Here is a 17,858-nt window from a genome sequence, read left to right on the forward strand (position 1 = left end):
ATAGGCAGCATCTCTGCTGGTAACCCTGGCGGTCACTACTCGCTTCCGCTGCGCAACCTTAACAACCATGATGACAAGTTCCGTCACTGTCGTAGGTAGCTTCGCGAACTTTCTGTGTCTTTCCGCTACCCTTGGCGTCGTCATTCCCAAGTCTGAAGAGTATAAATGCTGCAAGGTCTGTGATCCAGACTCAGTGTGCTTGCTCAAATCTTCCTCTTTTTTTAATTACTTTCTCTACCATGACCAATTCTAGCGCTAGCTCTGCTACTATTGTCGCTGTCGCTGTTTTTGAGAATGGACGAGTTGCTGAGGGACAGGGCATGACTCTTATATTTGATGCCCAGATTTACCTTGGTGAATCCTGTCCACCACTTTTAGCAGCATTGCGCTTCTTCAACTCGACCAATCGTGCTTTCGATGAAATTGGTTTCTACTTCGTTGTTGCAAGGGTGAGTTCTACAATAACTGATAGCTAGGTCCGTCGGCTGAGCTCTACATCAGGTGGCAAAAATGGAATCTGGAGCGCGCCTCTCACTTCTTCCAGGAATGGAAGAAATGGACTACGATTTAGTTGGTGATATCATCAGGGCACATCTTTCTCTGTTTCATTCGTGATGACATTGAAATTTACTTGGCATTTTAGTTGATTCCTGCTGGCCAAGGCATTGAGCCCACATTCACCCCCTACATCGAAATCTGCGGCACGGTCAGCGCTGTCGACGACCTTGCACGGTCGTTCTACATTGATGCTCATCAGTATGTTGCTGCTCTTAAACCGGAACCATCGGGCACCAACTTCAGGTCATTAATGCCGGTTGAGTGTACCTTCCCTGACACTGCTAGATGGAAGAAGTCACTGTCAGGGAAGAGGTTTATTGTACAACCCAATAGATATGTCAGTATCGGGGGATTCATTGTTGGCCGCAAGACTACCAAAGTTGGCGACAAAAATGAGACTCAGCGCTTCTGTGTTGAGGTGGATAACATCACATTCCTTGGCCGTCCTGTCGTTGCATCGACTGGTTCAAGTTCACGTGGTGAGTACTAATTTTCCGTCTTCTCACTATAGGCTGAATCATTCTTACACACTGTACATGGCAAGGTGCTACTACTTCTACAACCCCGACTCCAGGCCGATCGCAGTTGAAATTCAGCTTCTCACAAGTCGACCGCACGCCAGCAAACAAACGCTCTTTACTCGACCATGATGACAGCTCTGAGGACGGTACACCATCCAAACGTGCTCGCACTTAATTTCGAAGCTGAATGCGAGTGTAATCACAGTTACTGTACATTATTTTCACATTTGCTACTTACCTATACATGTATTCGCTATGCCATGTTTTGAATCTATCGGTGCACCTTTGTTTTTACTCCGAGTCAGACGATAGTCCACCGTGGCAAAGCCACGGGTTACTGCTAGTTCGCTAAAATCTATAACATGTTAGTGACACGACAATAAATGAGCACTCAGACTGTTAGCCTTCAATGGGTAGAGAGAGTGAAATAGATAGAGTGAAACAGAGATAAAAGAAATAGATCCCAAACTTAAAAGAAATAGATCCCAGACAAAATGAAATAGATCCCAATCAAAATGAAATAGATCCCAGACTAGAGTGAAATAGATCCCAAGCCTAGAGAAACAGAGATAAAAGAAATAGATCCCAGACTAGAGTGAAATAGATCCCAAACTTAAAAGAAATAGATCCCAATCCTAGAGAAACAGAGATAGAGAGATAGAAACAGAGACACGTGCACACAAACACAAACACTCAGAAAAACAAGAGATTTCTCAAAACAAATAACTAGGCCTTGCAGGTTGTTGAGCACAGTGAGCTCAATGGCTCCTACTGTCTCATCAATGTACCGGACAATGTTGAACAACTCTTCGTGGTTGTTGCTGATGCTGATCACACACAAACCTCACTCGCAATTTTATTAAGAGTGACTCTGAGAGTCAGATTGATTGCATTTCAGGCCAAAATGGAGGTCCTTATATAGACAAATCTATGTGGCTGTGCTAATTTACTCCCGCGTACCTAGGTATATTCAATTTTTGTTTTATCACATACCTAGATATACTACATTATTTGTCATAGATCATAATATCCGTGTGAATCGTACGTAGGTGAACATGATTTGTCAGGCTTAGTCATAGATCAGCTGACTGTGGTAAGAAAACATGGTTTACATAATATGTTGAAACTTGTTTGTATTTGATGTTATTTAGAGACGTAGCATATGTCATAAAGCAAAACCGGGTAACATATGTATTTAAAGTTTCCTGGAAGTTCCCGCAAACAAATATATGTGGAAAGTATTTTTCATGGAAGCTTCAGATGCGTGAGAATCTAGCTGAGTCATCTTCGAGCCAAATAACACAAAATTCATTCCATGCAAAATTCCCAAAAAATATTCACTAACACCACACGGTCATACACCGGACCAGTTTGGTGCAGGTCAGCGTGTGTCTCTGTCTCCATCTCTCTATCTCAGTTTCTCTAGGGTTGGGATCTATTTCTTTTAAGCTTGGGATCTATTTCTTTTATCTCTGTTTCACTAGTCTGGGCTCTGTTTCACTCTATCTATTTCTTTAGCTCAGGATATGTTTCACTCTCTCTACTCATTGAAGGCTAACAGTCTGAGTGCTCGTTTATTGTTGTGTCACTAACACATTATAGATTCTAGTGAATATATTCTGAGTGTTTGTTTATTGCTGCTGACACTAACATACTATTGATTGTAGCGAATACATTTGAGCCTTATCTCTGATTCTTCGTGTTGTCCCTACGTCCGCTAAAGGCTCAGAGTGGCTTAGTGGGGAGACTTCAGGAGTTGATTATTGTCCGCTTGACCTCACACATCTGAGTAGTATACTGAGCCAGGATTGTCATTTGTCAGATAGGCTTTAGCTATTGAATAGGGGACTTGGTATTGAAATCCAAGGACGTCCGTTTCTGATTCTGTTTAATACTCATTGCTGTTACAAGAACATCTAGACGCTTGGGCCCCTACTATTTTTCTCCTGATCCTCCTCGTATCAGCCCTCGCATCATACCCTTACCCCGACCTTACCCTTGTCATCCTCGTCATCCTCACATTCCCTTTCGCCCTCTACCTGTCGCTTCAGCAAAGCCAGTACATTTGGCCGGACCCTTTCGCTGACGAAGCATACCCATGCTCCGTTTCACCACCTGACTGATCCTGCGGACAGTCCCCTTGCCCTTACCGTCCGGACGGTAACCTATGATATGATGCACGACGCATCCCCTTTGCCCTGTTCCCTTTTATGATCTCTGACTCGGTGCGCAGTCGCACATGCGACTTATACTTAGATCCGCAGTTGCACGATCGTGCCCCTGCGCGTTTCACTTCTTATTTCGATCTTTGACTCACTTTCTTATCTAGCACGTTCTGCCCAGACCAAACGTGCCTTCCTATTATGGTCTTACCCTTTACCGATTGCCTCTCCCGGTAGTACGAGTTATCACCCACTAATACGTTTCCTGTCCTCTATATAAACTCGCTACCATGTACCATATTCCCTAACTTGAATCTACTTGGTTCTTGACCTCCTACTCTCACCAGAGTGATCCTTCTGCCTCGCCAGCAGTCTATATTCTATCTTCTTATCTGCTCATCGCGGATAAGCCTATAGTCTCGACCTTTACTCATCGACTTCGTCGACGAGCAAAGCCCCTGTTAACTAGTCGGACTTCTGTCCTTCTAATTAACGACGATCCTTACGATTAACCTTCGGGTGTCATAAGCCTAGGCCGATATAGCTTATCGTCTCGCACCCGCGTGACATAAGCTACCCGATTTGGACATAGGCGTTAAATCGTACTTGCCGAAGACACGCCAAGTACGACCCCTAACCTTGGGCTAGCCCAAGGACGTCCACAGACCGTTGACGACACAAGCTCTGTTTGAGCGTCGCCAACAGATACCATCCAAGTCGTAACAATTGCGAGTTCCTTGGCAGCAGATTCAATATTAGGCTAAGAGTTCTACGGAAGCTTTTGACAAGTCTTGACCTTTGATCCTACCTGTTTGCGCTGTGGGAGTGACCAATACATCTTCACACAATTGTTTCATAGTAAGTTTAGAATATAGCACCATTGATTGTGCCTAGTCTTAGTTCTGTTTCTGTTTCTTGTTTCTTTTAGTCAACACCATACTGCTGGGTTGACTAGTGTTTCTATACTGATTTTGTAGAGTACCTTTGTCTGACCGTAGCTTGGATATACTGACAGGCCACCCACAAATGACCACATTATCAGTCATTGGTATTTGTCTGAATCACTGACCGTGGAGATATTTGATTCTGTAGGTGTTCATCTATAGATCATCTATCTAAGAAGACACCACCAGAGTATAAAATGGACGTACAAGCACGTATCCCCTCCTGCCTTGTGTCTTGTGCACAATGTTATTCGAGTTCATGATCCAAACGACATGATGGACTATTGTAATGTATTAGATGAGCACTTTCTGACTGACACTGGTAATCTTGCTAACAGTCCTCCTACCGAGCACGCACGCACTCATGTGAGCCTCCATCATGACCAGATCACTAGTGAGATGTGGGAGGACTACAACAGGGAAAGGATTCAGAGGGGGGAGCAGGCAATCATAGAACCACTAGTACTGTAGTCACATTAGTACCATAGCCGTCAAGCAAGATCAGACTCTCGTCGATGACTATGATCCAAAGTATCTCCGTCAAATGATGACATTGTTGTCAGATCAAGATTGGACTCTTGTTGATCACTATGATCCATAGAAACAGTGATATTGCTTTACTACAAGTACAATACAAGAGAACACAACACAACAAGAATATGAATGTAACACTACTTTGAATGCTGCTCTAAAAACAACTGCCGAAGACTATCTACCTCAATAGCGAGATAAATGTCAATGATGGCAATGTCAGCCTAAAATTTATTCAATATATTGAGTAATTGTGCATCCTCTAGACCCTCACTCTGCAACTTTTTGACCACCTTCTGCCTATGCAAAGGGATAGGATCTACTGATTGCACCAAGGTGTTGGAGGTGTTAGCCTTAAGAGCATTGGTGGCATGCTCGAATGTTGTGTTAAGACCGCCAATACTAGTTCCCATCTGCTGGATGGCTGCAGGCATTGTCAGGCGTGCAGATTTCACCAAGTCTCCTGATTTCGTTGAAAGTGGGGGGTGGGTAACGGGAGCAAGTGTACCTTTGCCATCATCAATCATTTTCCATTTACCGGAAACAGTTGATGATGGTGTACTAACATGGACTGGCTCAAGGGAGGGTTGCTGTGCGGTGTTAAATGGAGGGAGGCTCTCTGAGCTGATGGTGGTTGCGCACTGACCACCTGAAGTAGAGTTGGTGAACTCGATCCCATCAAGCGCATCTCCAAGGTCCATCATATGGACTTCATCAAATGAAAGGGAGGTGACTGTGCTGCCAGGAGAAGGAAAAGGAATGATGGGAGGTGGTGTCGCAATGATGGCAAAGAATGAGTTGTTGTTACCTGTCTTGACAGGTATGAGTCCTTTCAGTGACTCATAGTGTTTCCAACCCTTGTCCCTGAGGCCTTTGGCCTTTGGATTTTTCTATTGGTTCATAGTAATTAGCATTGTCATAGTAGTTTGATGTGAATTGAAATCACTTTACCTTCACAAAGTCGGTCCACATGTTTTCCAACTCTGGAGTGATTGAAGCTCCGTGTTGCATGCTGTAAGATAGTCCAGAAGCATTGGCCACTTTGTTGATGTCATTAAACATAGCACAGAGCTGAAACTCAATCATCAGTGAGGGTACCAAGGCTGATATAGTAGTAGTACATACCCGCCCCCATTTTGATTGACATGCTGCTGCTGTTTTGCTTGCACCTGAGCAGGGGTGTCCTTCCATTTTAGCGGCAGCAGCAACCCAAAATGTGTGATCAAAGTTCATACCATCACCACTTGTGAACGGTTGGTGGTGACATACTCGATGAGGACGGTTTCATCTGCTTCTGTCCACACACACCGATCTCTCGTTTCCGTTGGCTCTGCACCACCACGGGCACTTTTTCTGCCCCGAGACATCCTGTAAGAGTTGCGATGATGGATAGATTGTAGATGGGTAACAGGCATGCCTACTAGTATTGACTGATTGAGGTTGGTCACACTGTGACCAGCACGGTATGATTATGAAAGCCAAAATATAATTTCTAACTTGTGTAAATAATGGTGGCCAAACAGACTCTTATAGGTTGGGTTGGGTTTGTGGTATGCATATCTAATAGTTAGTGCTGTCCAATTATGATTATAATACTCTGAGGAGCATAATATAATGTATTCATAATATTACGGGCCAGCGAGCAAGAGTATTTAATCATATAGGTATTGTATTGAAATGTAATGGTAATGTAACCATATTCCCAATGAGACGTGCATCGAGTTGATCAACCTATTGGTTGATTGCCTGAATGATGTAAGCTGCCCTGGTCAAGTGAGTTGATTGCAAAACTATGTACTGGCTTAAGCTTCATAGCTCGGTCAATTTCTGCAAGTGTCGTGTTCCACCGAATGGGCATGCTGCAAATGGGAACAAGCCCCTTGTAACGTGCATCACATAGTTGACGGATAAGTCGGCACATCCATTTCCGACGAACCTCTGAAGCGAGAATGTCGACTACAATTGCATGAAGCTGAAAGTGGCATCAGAACTGACTCGGATAGCAAAATACACCTATCTTTTCAACTGCAGTGAGATATTGATTCTTCTTCGCTTTTTTGGCACTCTTACTCATGGTCACAGCACCTTCATCATCACTGGAAACATAAGCATCCAATTCATCACCTTGGTTCGTGTTGTCATCCCCATCATTTTTCTTTGCCTCTTTTTGCATCTCTTCCATTTCTTGCTGGACTTCGGGGTCGTCATCAGGTGAGTATGTAAGCGGGAACTGTCGAGCACTCTCATAGAGGTCCTTCCTCATCAGGGTTTGGGGCAGTGTGAAGCCTGTGCAATATTGCCCTGCCAGTATTATACTTCGTCAGTCTTGTGAAAGGTGAATATCACGCTACATACTGCACAACGAGATTGATGACATGAGCTGCACAGCCAATTGAAGCAGTTTGATAAGTGCTTTGATGCGCTCATTCATCAAGACTGAGTCCATCATGTTGCTTGATGTTCGGTAGTGCAGCAAAGTGCACAGCAAAATCGTGTGCGAGAATGACACCGTGTCTTCCTCGCATGACCAGTTTTTGCCATTCATTCTCGGAGTAGCTGAAACACTCGTTCCCAGGCACGGTTGAATGAGTAAAACGGACCTTCATCTTCATCAACGCTGAAATCACATAAGTGATGGCCAATCGGACCATCCTCGGCTGCTTCTGGCAATGAACCAGGGAGTTCGGCTATAACAGAATGAAGATCAGCAAGTGATTGGGCAAGCTGTTTTTGCTGCTCGCCCAATTGCGCCATGAAGTTGTGCTGCCCTGATAACAAGAAGCGCAAAGATATTAAATTCTGCGCTGAGTGCTGACCACGGTGGAGCGTGGGAACTACTACTGCTCCAGCTGTACAGTTTTCACCTTATCCACGTCAATCTGATTGCTCCATTCAAAGTTTAAAGATTATGATTAAATACACAGGTCATACTATAATGTAATCATACAATAATGTAATGTACTGGATTGTACGGTGTATGCAGAACCCCTCCGCGAGCCCGTATTATAATCAAGATAATGATTAATAATAATATTATATTAAAATATAACCTGTAATGTGGACAGCACTAATATCTATGATAGTGTATGAATCGATGCGTTTTGTTAAGTCTGTAAATTTCTCGACATAAGTACATGTACATATAGTTCAAGCTGAAATTCCCGTTTAAACGCGCTACTTGTATCCAACATAATTTGTATTTGTTACACCTTATCGAACCAAATCTCAGCTCGGTCTTTCACACTCGTGTGCGTTCGCTCCCTCTCCGTGAGTTGACCTACCATCCCGATCACGCCAAACCCAACAACCTTTCCGTCCTCCACGACGAATTCTGCCGTAGCCTCTGTCATCACTATTTCCGCCGTCTCGAAAGGTGTGCTGTCGCGCCCATATCCTTCCGGGAACAACGAGGTGTACTGAACTACGAACGTATTCCCAGACCGATGCACGCCTCGAATATGAGATGACCATATGCGAGGCCACGCTGCGAACAGCTGAGGCGACTGGGGAGCGCTCGACTTTCCTGCATCCACCGCAGCAAAGTCGGAGATCACGTCTTGACAATACGGGGTGCTGCCGGAGGGAGTGCAAAAGGTGATGGCGCCGTATCCAGCGTTGGTGTATGTGCCCGAGAACTCTTCGAGTGCGAGTTCCAATCCGACGACGTTTTCGGATGGAGGCGCGAATGGTTTCTTCTCGGAGGTGTTGGGTTTACTGAACCAGTGATGAGTGAGTAAAGGGAAAGGTGATTGGTAATGAAAATAACGAACATCGGTGGTGATGGCTTTGATCGCAGGTTCAGAGCCGCGTCGAGTATGCGGTTAGAAATGTTCGTCACAGGTGCTGCTTTATCGCCGCCGTTGGCAAAAACAAGGACTCCGACATCGTCATTTGGAAGGAATGAGGCTCGCGTGGATAATCCTGGAACTGAACCAGTATGATACACGATCTAATAATACTTTGGTATCAGTCATCATGCATGATAACGGATGAATGTTTATTACGTCGTGGCCCAGGTATGAGTTTCGGAACCAACCCATTCCATATCCCCCAATTGAGTTCTCGGGATCTTCCGAGGCGCTGGTGGATACGGAGTATGATTCTGAGGCGTTTCCATACACAGAAAGCGGTATGACTGTGACGTTGTTGTGCATGCCCTTGTTAAGCCACATTGCAACCCATTTCGACTGAATGACAACAAACGCTTTAGTTGGTAAATAGAACGAATACGAAAGACACCTACCATGTCTACGGCACTCGAAATCACACCACCTGCACCAGCCATCAGGGTTGCCGTCTCTTCTGTGAAACACTCAGGCAAGAGTCTCCCGGCGCTGGTCCATCCCTGGGTGAATCTGCCGGTCTTCGCAGCCTTTGCGGGTGAGAAAGTAGAAGAAGACATTCCTAGTGGGGTGAAAATTCGATCCTCTACAAAAGAGGTGTACGTTTGTGCGGAGTAAGTTTCAACGATATATGCGGCTGTCGTGAACATCTGTTTGGAAAATTATGAGGATGTATGTAGGGCTTTTGCCAAGACTGCCTTACATTGTTGTTGTACGACCACTGTTCCCGGAGTTCAAAAGCTGGCCTCAGATAGCGCATGCGCAATACTTCATCTTTCGGGCTGTCGTATGGTCCATACGAGTAGTCATGGCTAGTTCACGCTCAATAGAATCTTGTGCTGGAGCGAAGGATTTGAGTCCAGCTTACCGGGGAAGGCCAGACACATGAGAGAGGATGTCCTTTATATTAGCTTTCTTGGACGCCCATTCATCCATCAATTGCCATTCTCCCGGAAGGATATCTTGTACTAAGGTGTGCCAGTTGAATTCTGACAGAGCAGGGGGAAGCGGGGTGACATTTCTTCCATATTGATAGTCATCCATCAAAATTCCAAGAGCGCTCGCACAGAAAGCCTTGGATACAGATGCCATGTGGAATAATGTCTGGAAATTGGATATTCAGAGTTCGTACAAGAAGAAACTCGAGCAGATTCGCACATTTTCTGTTGTCTTTTCCCCGTCCTCTGTCACGTTTCCCCATGAATGAAATTCCGGATCGCCGTACCTCGGTACAACTGCGACAGAGAGTCCAGTGATGTTCCAAATATCGAGGGTCTCTTGGATAGAGTTGGACACCTGTGGGGTAATAACCTGACCATTGTTTAGCCCGACGGAATCAGTCAAGAACGATAGCTGGGAAAGATGGGTGAATGGTTGGCTCAAGAAGCCTAATGCTACACCCAGCAGTTTAGCCATGATGGGGTTAGCAGAATGGTTACTCGGTTGGCGATCAGCCCTGTGAGCAAGATCTTGCGGTCGCACGAAACTAGAATAACAATCATTGTGGGAGCGACTTGGAAAGAAAGATAAGAAGAAGTACCAAGCTTATAAATTTATCCTTCTTCCATACCGGTACTTATGGAAGTCACGTCGATGAGCGAAAATACTAGCTTGGTATTGAGCACGAGTACACATCTTGTTCAAAATTATAACAGCTTGAAATCAATGCTTGAAGTAAGATGGTTCACTCAAGGTCTTTGCTACGACGATCCTCTCATGCATAAGAGCACACATTTCGCACAACATGACGGTATAATATCAGTGCCCTAGATACATTTGAAACATTCTGCAAAATCTGTGCAAACCTTAAAGAACACAGTGCTTGCCGTAATTATGAAAGTCAAGAAGGGTGAGGCCAATGTGCCTGCCACCGACACTCGTCGAGACTACACAGCATTCTTCGCATGAACACCTCCACTCTCGACGGAGCCTCGTGACTGGTGCAAAGAGTATCTTGCCTGATAGAATTGCTGGTCGAGGCAACATTGGCCTAGAGTTCGCCCCGGTCCGATCGCTATATGTAGCAGTTCTAACTTTGCACGTTACGGACCGAAAAAGTATTTCAACAATGTGCAGTACCTGTCGAGGCAAGATAAGATGGCTGTCAGCTGGTCTTCTGCTTGAGACCGGCGGACACCCTTTCAAAGTTCATTTATAGGAGTGTGATTGACCTGTGTCTGGAATTAGATGAGGTCCCCGTTTCTTTCGATCCTAGAGGGGCCTTGCTGTGACGATCTTAGCCAAGGTCCAGCCTGAAACATCAAACCTGTATTATGCCATAGGGCCAGGCTTATCATAGATGTGAATCAGACATTTTCAAAAGGCCCGATCACGACTTGGCTCACCTGAACTCGCATAGCCTTTCAGACGAAGCGTTATCGATTACCTTGAACGTGTTCCAGTGTACTATGTTCGTAGGAGGGAGCGGGAAGTAAATATTGACCGAAGAACGTTACCAAGGGCAGAAGGAAGACCGTAACTATGATACATCTTGATTAGGCAATCATGACATGCTCCCGACCGGCTTGGCTGCCCTCGGCTCTGAACTTCAAGTATCCATCAAATCAATCATTTGAGAGGCGCTCGCTCGGCTGAGTTGCTTGCTCCACTCCTTAAGTTTCTTCACCTTTTCACTGACACCCTTGCTTTCCGGCTCCATTGTATCCTTGCTTTTGTCCTATCTCCTTTGTTTTCCTAGTAGTTTTGACCTCTCATTTCCACCTACAATATTTCGCCGAGTTTACTACTTTCGCCATGCCTCTCAATTATCTCCACAGGTATGAGAATTTTTCTGTCCCTCTTTCCTCGCTCACAACTTTTCACAGGATGATGGCTGTACCTCGAGCAGCTTCAAACTGCGAGCCCGCTGATCCATCCAATACAGTCACAGATCGCCTAAACACTCTTCTCAATTCTTCTGGTTCAGGTTACGTCTTGAGCCTATGTCCAAGTACACAATATTTCATACAGGCCCCCATTCTTTTCGCCGCACCAAATCAAGAAATCAGCACCTTCGGTCATCCAACAGATAATACCAGAGCTGTCTTAGTAGTTAGCGGCACTGTCACAAATGCTACTGGCCAGACAACCGCCGTTGATGGCACTTGCGCTAATTGCGACGGTGTCATATTACGAAATATACAGGTGACATCACACGCACCTCCATATTTTCCTCCCACTGATTGTTATCTCACAGATAAATGGCACCCGGGCTGGTGCACCTGGCATCCCTGGTGGTGCTAATATTGAAATGGGCGGTCCAAACTCCGGCCAGCTCATCGAATATGTCCATTCTTATGACCCCAGGAGCTGGTCATGTCTCCACGTTGCTGAGGGATCTTTGAATTGTAACAATGTTACCGTCCAGAACAACGATATCGGACCAGCCGGTTCCGATCTTTTCCAGCAATGGGCGGATGGAATTAGTGTCGCATGCTCAAACAGCCTTATTCGTAACAACATGATCAATAATCCCACAGATGGAGGTATCGTACTCTTTGGCTCTCCCGGGACTCGTGTTGAGAACAACACCATCTGGGTTGAGAATGTAAGCCCATATATCTTTCGTTCTTTTTCGTTGGTTTCTCACGCTGATCCAGAATACACTGCTCGGAGGAATCAACATGGTCGACGTTACGCCCTATAGTGGTGATTACAAGGGGGTTGTAGTCACTAACAATACCATCATGGGTGGGTTTGCCACTAGCCCTGACACAGGGTCGGCCACCGATGGTACAAACAACGAAGATGTCATCATAAAGTACGCCCAACCACTTTTTGTTTTCTTCCCATGTCAAGGTTCTGACAAGATTAATTCAGGATCGGAATCGCAATTGGTCCCCGGACTTGGTTCGGGAACGAGTATCTCAACAACGTCAGCACTGGCGGGACAGTCCTCAACAACCAGTTCACTGGTGCATTCAGCTACAGCATTGCCATCTCCTCTGCAACCAATTTTACGGTAGAAAATAATGTCCTCGTTGGAAACACTTCTTTTATTGGCGCACGGGGTCCTAACTGCACCACTGGTGACCCAACACCTTCTCCTGCAGCCTTTGTTATCGATATCAACAACACCGCGCAGAGCACGACTCAGTCGAACTTCGTGGATAACAACAATGGAGACGCGTTAACCTGTGTTCTTCCCCCTCCTGGTGGAGACTATTGGCCATTCGGTGGAAACCCATCATCTTCAAGTTCGCCCACTAGTCCCGAACCGTCGAGCAGTCACTCTTCAACCGGTAAAATAGTTGGTATCGTATTAGGCGTCATCGCTGCTATCCTCTTTTTGGCCTTCGTTACATGGTATACTCGTAGATGGGCCCTCAGGCGTGCAGATGATCGTAGTCACCTCAAAGCTACGCGGCACCCTCAGAAGGGATACATTCGAAGCAAGGAACAATTCTGAGCCTCCCATACATAATTTCATGCTTCTATCCACGCTCTCTTCACCTGTTCTCTTGATTTTAACATGGTACTCTTTCTTCTGACGATCGATAGGTCGCCGGGTGTTTCTGTTCACTTCCTGGATCAATCGGGACGATACTTAACCTTCATATTGTATTACTCATAGCGTATATCACATGTATATCGCCAGTGCCTTTGAGTTCTGGTAGTACATACCCCTACCCTTGCATGCTAGTCTTAGAGTTTTACCCAATTTATGCTTTGACAATGTTGTGAAACGCTCAATGGTGACTAAGCAGGCTGCTGAAATGGTGGCGCGCGGGTGATTCCAATTCCATTACCACACGATCAACTCGACGCAAGTTCAGCCGCAAGTTTGTTTCTGTCTCGTCTTTCACGCAATCATGACCACGGAGAAAGGGTAAATGCAACATTTATTCGTCTAATCATTGAGCTGATAGCTGTCTCAGGTTTCTTGGGGTAACACCACCAATTTCGACGGCCGAATCGACCGAGAGAGAAAAGGAGGTCACAGCGACCTTGATGGAGGAGTTGAGAAGACAGAATACCTTTGAAAGTGTGGAAGAGGCCCGACTCAGGTAGGATCAATACTTTTTTGTTTCCATGAAACGTCGATGCGCGGACGACTCGGCGAGAACCTGGGTGCTGCGTCATCGTTGAAGATCATTGGAAATGCGTTTCATCATTCTTGGATTGTTCTTCGTGCCTAGCCTTTTCGAGTGCATCCTCTGGAGAGGCAGACGATGCTAAGGTCGCTTTCGATTTTCGCAGGGAAACGGTGCTCGGACGTGTGGCTGCCGTCGTCAAAAAATTCGTGTATGAGGTGTCCCTGTCCCGCGGACTTTCGGAAGCAGCGGCGAAAGCTGCTGGTGGCAAAATATTTACCTTCGGTTCATACCGTCTTGGCGTTCATGGACCTGGGTCCGATATTGATACTCTTTGCGTTGTTCCTAAACATGTATCTCGCGAAGACTTTTTTGAAAAGTTCGAGCCGATGCTTAAACAACTTGTAGAGGATGCTACGGAGGTATCGGTGAGTTTGATCTAACGGTATGGCGTTTACAACGTGGACTGATGACGATGATGATTAGGGTGTGCCGGAAGCGTACGTTCCAATTATCAAGACCAAAATCTCGGGAATACCATTAGATTTCCTGATGGCTCGTCTGGCGCTATCATCTATACCAGATGATCTGTCATTGAAGGATGACAATCTCTTGCGAAATCTAGACGAGCGATGTGTGCGAAGTCTTGGAGGTATGTCTTGTCTTTCGTATTGTTCGCCGATATTCATATGCGCATAGGTTCACGGGTGAATGATGAAATTCTGCGTCTGGTACCCAATGTTGAGGTCTATCGAGACTCGCTTCGATGCATCAAGCTCTGGGCCCAACGTAAGCTATCATGCTTTAGGAGAGGTGCCTTGCTGATGCACTGCCTTTAGGGAGGGCCATCTACTCGAACGTAAACGGGTTTTTGGGTGGTGTCGCATGGGCCATTCTTGTCGCCCGAATATGTCAATTATATCCTAATGCTACCGCGGGAGCGATCGTTAGCCGATTTTTCATCATCATGTACCAATGGTAAGTCTGTTCATGGAAGTACTTTGTGTGCATGTATGCTATTGATATCCAGGTCGTGGCCCCAACCTGTACTGTTGAAGCAAATAGAAGAAGGACCATTACAAGTTCGCGTTTGGAATCCAAAAGTGCGCTTTATTCGTTTTTTTAGAAAATCAGGCACTTTTGTTCATTTACTTTCCATAGCTTTATCCTGCAGATCGATCACATAGGATGCCCATCATCACACCCGCATATCCTGCAATGTGCTCTACTCACAATGTAACAGCATCGACACAGATGATTGTCACCGAAGAGTTCAAGAAAGGTGAGCGTCCTCCTTGTAATTCTGTCTTTTGTGGTATTCTCAAAGTCATATAGGAGCAGACATCGTGGACAAGGTCATTGTCGGGACAGCAAGTTGGTCAGAACTTTTCCAGAAACACGACTTCTTCCACAAGTATCGATATTACCTTCAAGTTATCGCATCAACTGGCACTGCAGAAACGCAGATCAAATGGTAAGAGTTCCTTTCGATGTACGTTCGGCAAGTCTGCAAGTCACGTCTAGGGCAGGAACCGTCGAGTCTCGGATACGGCAGCTGGTCATGAAGCTTGAATACGTCGACTCACTGATTCTGGCGCATCCATTCATCAAAGGCTTTGATCAGGTTTCACATTGTATTACGGAAGAGGAAGTCAGACAGGTTGCACAGGGACAGATCTCAGACATCATCGCCAAGCGAACAAAAGCTGACATCGAAGGCCTCGACGGTGCGAGTACGGTCTACTCGACAACCTTCTACATTGGACTTCTTATCGAACCAAAGCCTCGTGCGTCCTCGGTCCCTATATAATTTCCCTGCGGAATTTCTGCAGCTCATCATGTTTTCTGTTTTCAAGTTGGTGCTGTGGGCCCGCGGAGGCTCGACATATCATATCCGACCACCGAGTTTACCAAACTCGTCAAGATGTGGGAGAAGTACGATGAAGATACGATGGGTATTGTGGTGCGGAACATCAAAAGGTCGTGCAATTTGATGTGGCAAGTCATCCCTTCCGATCTCACTCATTTCACCTAGTTCTGCTCTTCCCAACTACGTGTTTGATGAAGGCGAGCGACAACCAAAACAGGCGTTGAAACGCCCAAAAACAAGCAAAGTGGGTGGTTTTGGTGATTCCCTTGAGCATGACTGACCTGCATCGTGATGTATGTGAAGGGATCGGGCAAATCGAGCAACACCTCGCCTGATATGCCCAACAAGAAGAGACGGTTGGTACACACTCTCTCACATGTTTTTACCATTGATCTCGCGTGGCTGCGCGCTTAGCAGATCGGAGACGAATCACGATAACGAGAATGGTATTCCAGGCTTGTCATTCTCAAGTGCAACGCTACATGGCGAAACCAATGGCCTATATACTCCTATCAACAGGGCTATCAACGAAATCAAGACGCCTCAGCTTCCTCTTGGTGAAAACGCTATTGTCGCTATGGGAGCGAAATAGAAAGGTCTCCTCAACGGTGCTGGTCCCTTGAACATTTCCCCCAAGCTCTAGCTCTGCTCCAGCTTGCTCGTTCTGGGGGCCACAGGTTATAGCACAACAGCCCAGTTTTCATCGGCATGGCCATCCTGCAGGTGTTTGGTTTATTTATCCATTTTTCTACAGGGACTGAAGCACACGACGAGATACATTGGGCAAACGTTCAAACCTCAACAGCGCAATACAGTGGGATGAGTGCTACACTTATGTTCGTTGGACTTATTGTTGCATGTCCATTCCCGGCGTTCGCGCTATTTTTCACTTTCATCACTCTTCGCCTTGGCACTGAAGTTTGGCAACGTTGATATGTTCCTTTCGTATTTCAGCATTTTTAAAAACCAGACACAATTTTGTATCGTAACCTAACGCATGAACTATATATTTCCTTCGATGTTAAACGTGGGATGTAAGTGATAAATGAAATAAACATCAACGTGAGATGAGAAATGGCATACGTCAAGTTCATAATATAAGGAGTCAACGAATTTGCAACATGGAATTTCGTGACGAGCCACCAACTGCATTCGTGGGTGTTCGCAAGCTCCGGCGTCTCTCAGGGTTCAAACTCGGAAGATCACGCTCTATTCGTGGTGAATCTAGATCGCGGACACCCATCACGAGTTTTGATCCTAGTTCTTCAAAGTTGAGGCTAGCACCTATCTTGAAATCGTCTGATTTCCATATACGCTGGTAGATGTAGGATTCGGACTGGGAAATAGTGGAGGAAGCTGGGGAATGCGATACGAAAGGTGTGCGAAGCCAGAAGCGGAGGCGGTGAGATGCGCCGGGGGGTGTCGAGGTTACAGGTATGACGCTGGCGAGGGTTGAGGATATGAATGGATGTTGTAGAAGGGAAACGTACTAGATTAGAAATGAGACGATTTGTGGTTCGCACTCTAGTTTCATGTAGCAGTCGTCGAAGAGTGTTCGTCCGGCGCCTCCGGCTTCGTACTCTAGGGAGAGACTGTATAGGCCGACTTCTACGAGCTTCCATCTATGTGATTTGGATTGAACCAAGGTCTTTATGTTGTGGAGAAGAACGAACCGTATTATGAAGCTAACATGCGCACGACCTACGATGCCCTGATATATGAGCATGTCTTGTGTTGCATTTCGCAGGACGGCAAATGAAGCGTCTCCGACGGACCGAAAGTCGGGATCTCTCCCAACCCAAAGCTCGTTATCGCTGAATATCCGATGGTCGATACCTGCAGTATGGAGCCAAACGCGCAGGTTGTACAGACAGTCAGCCGGTAAACTCGTTCGTGGAGGAAAGACGCTGGCAGGCGGATGAGTCTTCCTGTTGAGTTTGGTGGCATGTTGTGACTCACAAGACAGAGAAATCTAGCCGCCGGGGGTCTATTGATAGTCTCAGGGTGATTGGAGCACAGATCGCTCTTTCGACATGACCAGCTTTCATTGACAGGGACAGGGTGTAGTAATTTGGTTGATCTGCTTCAGGTTCGACGCTTCCCATTTCAGGTAAATCACAACGACCGGGGAATGTGACAAGACGACGTACAGCACCGAGAATTGCAGGGGAGCATACCCGACTTGTAAGTTGTAGGTATATACCACCGTCTCTTGTGTGTCCATCTGCAAGAACGACTCTGAGAGACTGAGAAGCTGGATTAGTAACCACGAAACCACAATTGAGATATAGTACGTACGCACTTTGAATTGCTCAATCTAGCCAGTGTGAGAGGCGGTCCCCGATATCTACTGTTCATGATCGACATCGCATATATATCAGATAAGCAACCCCACGA

At 46.0% G+C, this 17,858-nt stretch overlaps 5 protein-coding genes across 5 annotated transcripts; 3 read left to right on the forward strand and 2 right to left on the reverse strand.

Moving 5' to 3' along the window:
- Positions 1-239: 239 nt before the first annotated feature.
- Positions 240-1,254, forward strand: EDB93DRAFT_1254212 (uncharacterized protein; the record flags this gene model as incomplete). Its single annotated transcript, XM_041453583.1, has 4 exons — positions 240-449; positions 502-570; positions 644-1,037; positions 1,103-1,254. 4 exons carry the CDS (start codon positions 240-242, stop codon positions 1,252-1,254), a joined length of 825 nt encoding a protein of 274 aa, XP_041303748.1.
- Positions 1,255-7,770: 6,516 nt separating this feature from the next.
- EDB93DRAFT_1170447 (beta-lactamase/transpeptidase-like protein) lies at positions 7,771-10,089 on the reverse strand. Its single transcript, XM_041450331.1, has 7 exons — positions 9,717-10,089; positions 9,427-9,662; positions 9,262-9,370; positions 8,960-9,208; positions 8,721-8,903; positions 8,487-8,665; positions 7,771-8,430 (listed from the first exon to the last, which is right to left on the reverse strand). Exons 1-7 carry the CDS (start codon positions 9,972-9,974, stop codon positions 7,920-7,922), a joined length of 1,725 nt encoding a protein of 574 aa, XP_041303749.1. The 5' UTR covers positions 9,975-10,089; the 3' UTR covers positions 7,771-7,919.
- A 990-nt stretch (positions 10,090-11,079) lies between these two features.
- EDB93DRAFT_1322697 (uncharacterized protein) lies at positions 11,080-13,248 on the forward strand. Its single transcript, XM_041454963.1, has 5 exons — positions 11,080-11,335; positions 11,384-11,702; positions 11,755-12,105; positions 12,158-12,318; positions 12,378-13,248. Exons 1-5 carry the CDS (start codon positions 11,313-11,315, stop codon positions 12,964-12,966), a joined length of 1,443 nt encoding a protein of 480 aa, XP_041303750.1. The 5' UTR covers positions 11,080-11,312; the 3' UTR covers positions 12,967-13,248.
- Positions 13,249-13,293: 45 nt separating this feature from the next.
- EDB93DRAFT_1170459 (Poly(A) polymerase) lies at positions 13,294-16,458 on the forward strand. The gene is made up of 14 exons (XM_041450332.1): positions 13,294-13,386; positions 13,436-13,564; positions 13,758-14,019; positions 14,078-14,243; positions 14,291-14,380; positions 14,431-14,569; positions 14,622-14,694; positions 14,753-14,873; positions 14,927-15,065; positions 15,116-15,378; positions 15,448-15,571; positions 15,627-15,705; positions 15,765-15,817; positions 15,879-16,458. Exons 1-14 carry the CDS (start codon positions 13,370-13,372, stop codon positions 16,051-16,053), a joined length of 1,830 nt encoding a protein of 609 aa, XP_041303751.1. The 5' UTR covers positions 13,294-13,369; the 3' UTR covers positions 16,054-16,458.
- Positions 16,459-16,566: 108 nt separating this feature from the next.
- EDB93DRAFT_1092276 (uncharacterized protein) lies at positions 16,567-17,685 on the reverse strand (the record flags this gene model as incomplete). Its single annotated transcript, XM_041446425.1, has 5 exons — positions 16,567-16,903; positions 16,952-17,083; positions 17,135-17,368; positions 17,421-17,558; positions 17,612-17,685. 5 exons carry the CDS (start codon positions 17,683-17,685, stop codon positions 16,567-16,569), a joined length of 915 nt encoding a protein of 304 aa, XP_041303752.1.
- Between the last annotated feature and the right edge of the window lie 173 nt (positions 17,686-17,858).

The sequence above is a fragment of the Suillus bovinus genome (genome assembly GCF_016758785.1).
Source record: "Suillus bovinus strain UH-Sbo-P2 chromosome Unknown EDB93scaffold_70, whole genome shotgun sequence".
Taxonomy (NCBI): Eukaryota; Fungi; Basidiomycota; class Agaricomycetes; order Boletales; family Suillaceae; genus Suillus; species Suillus bovinus.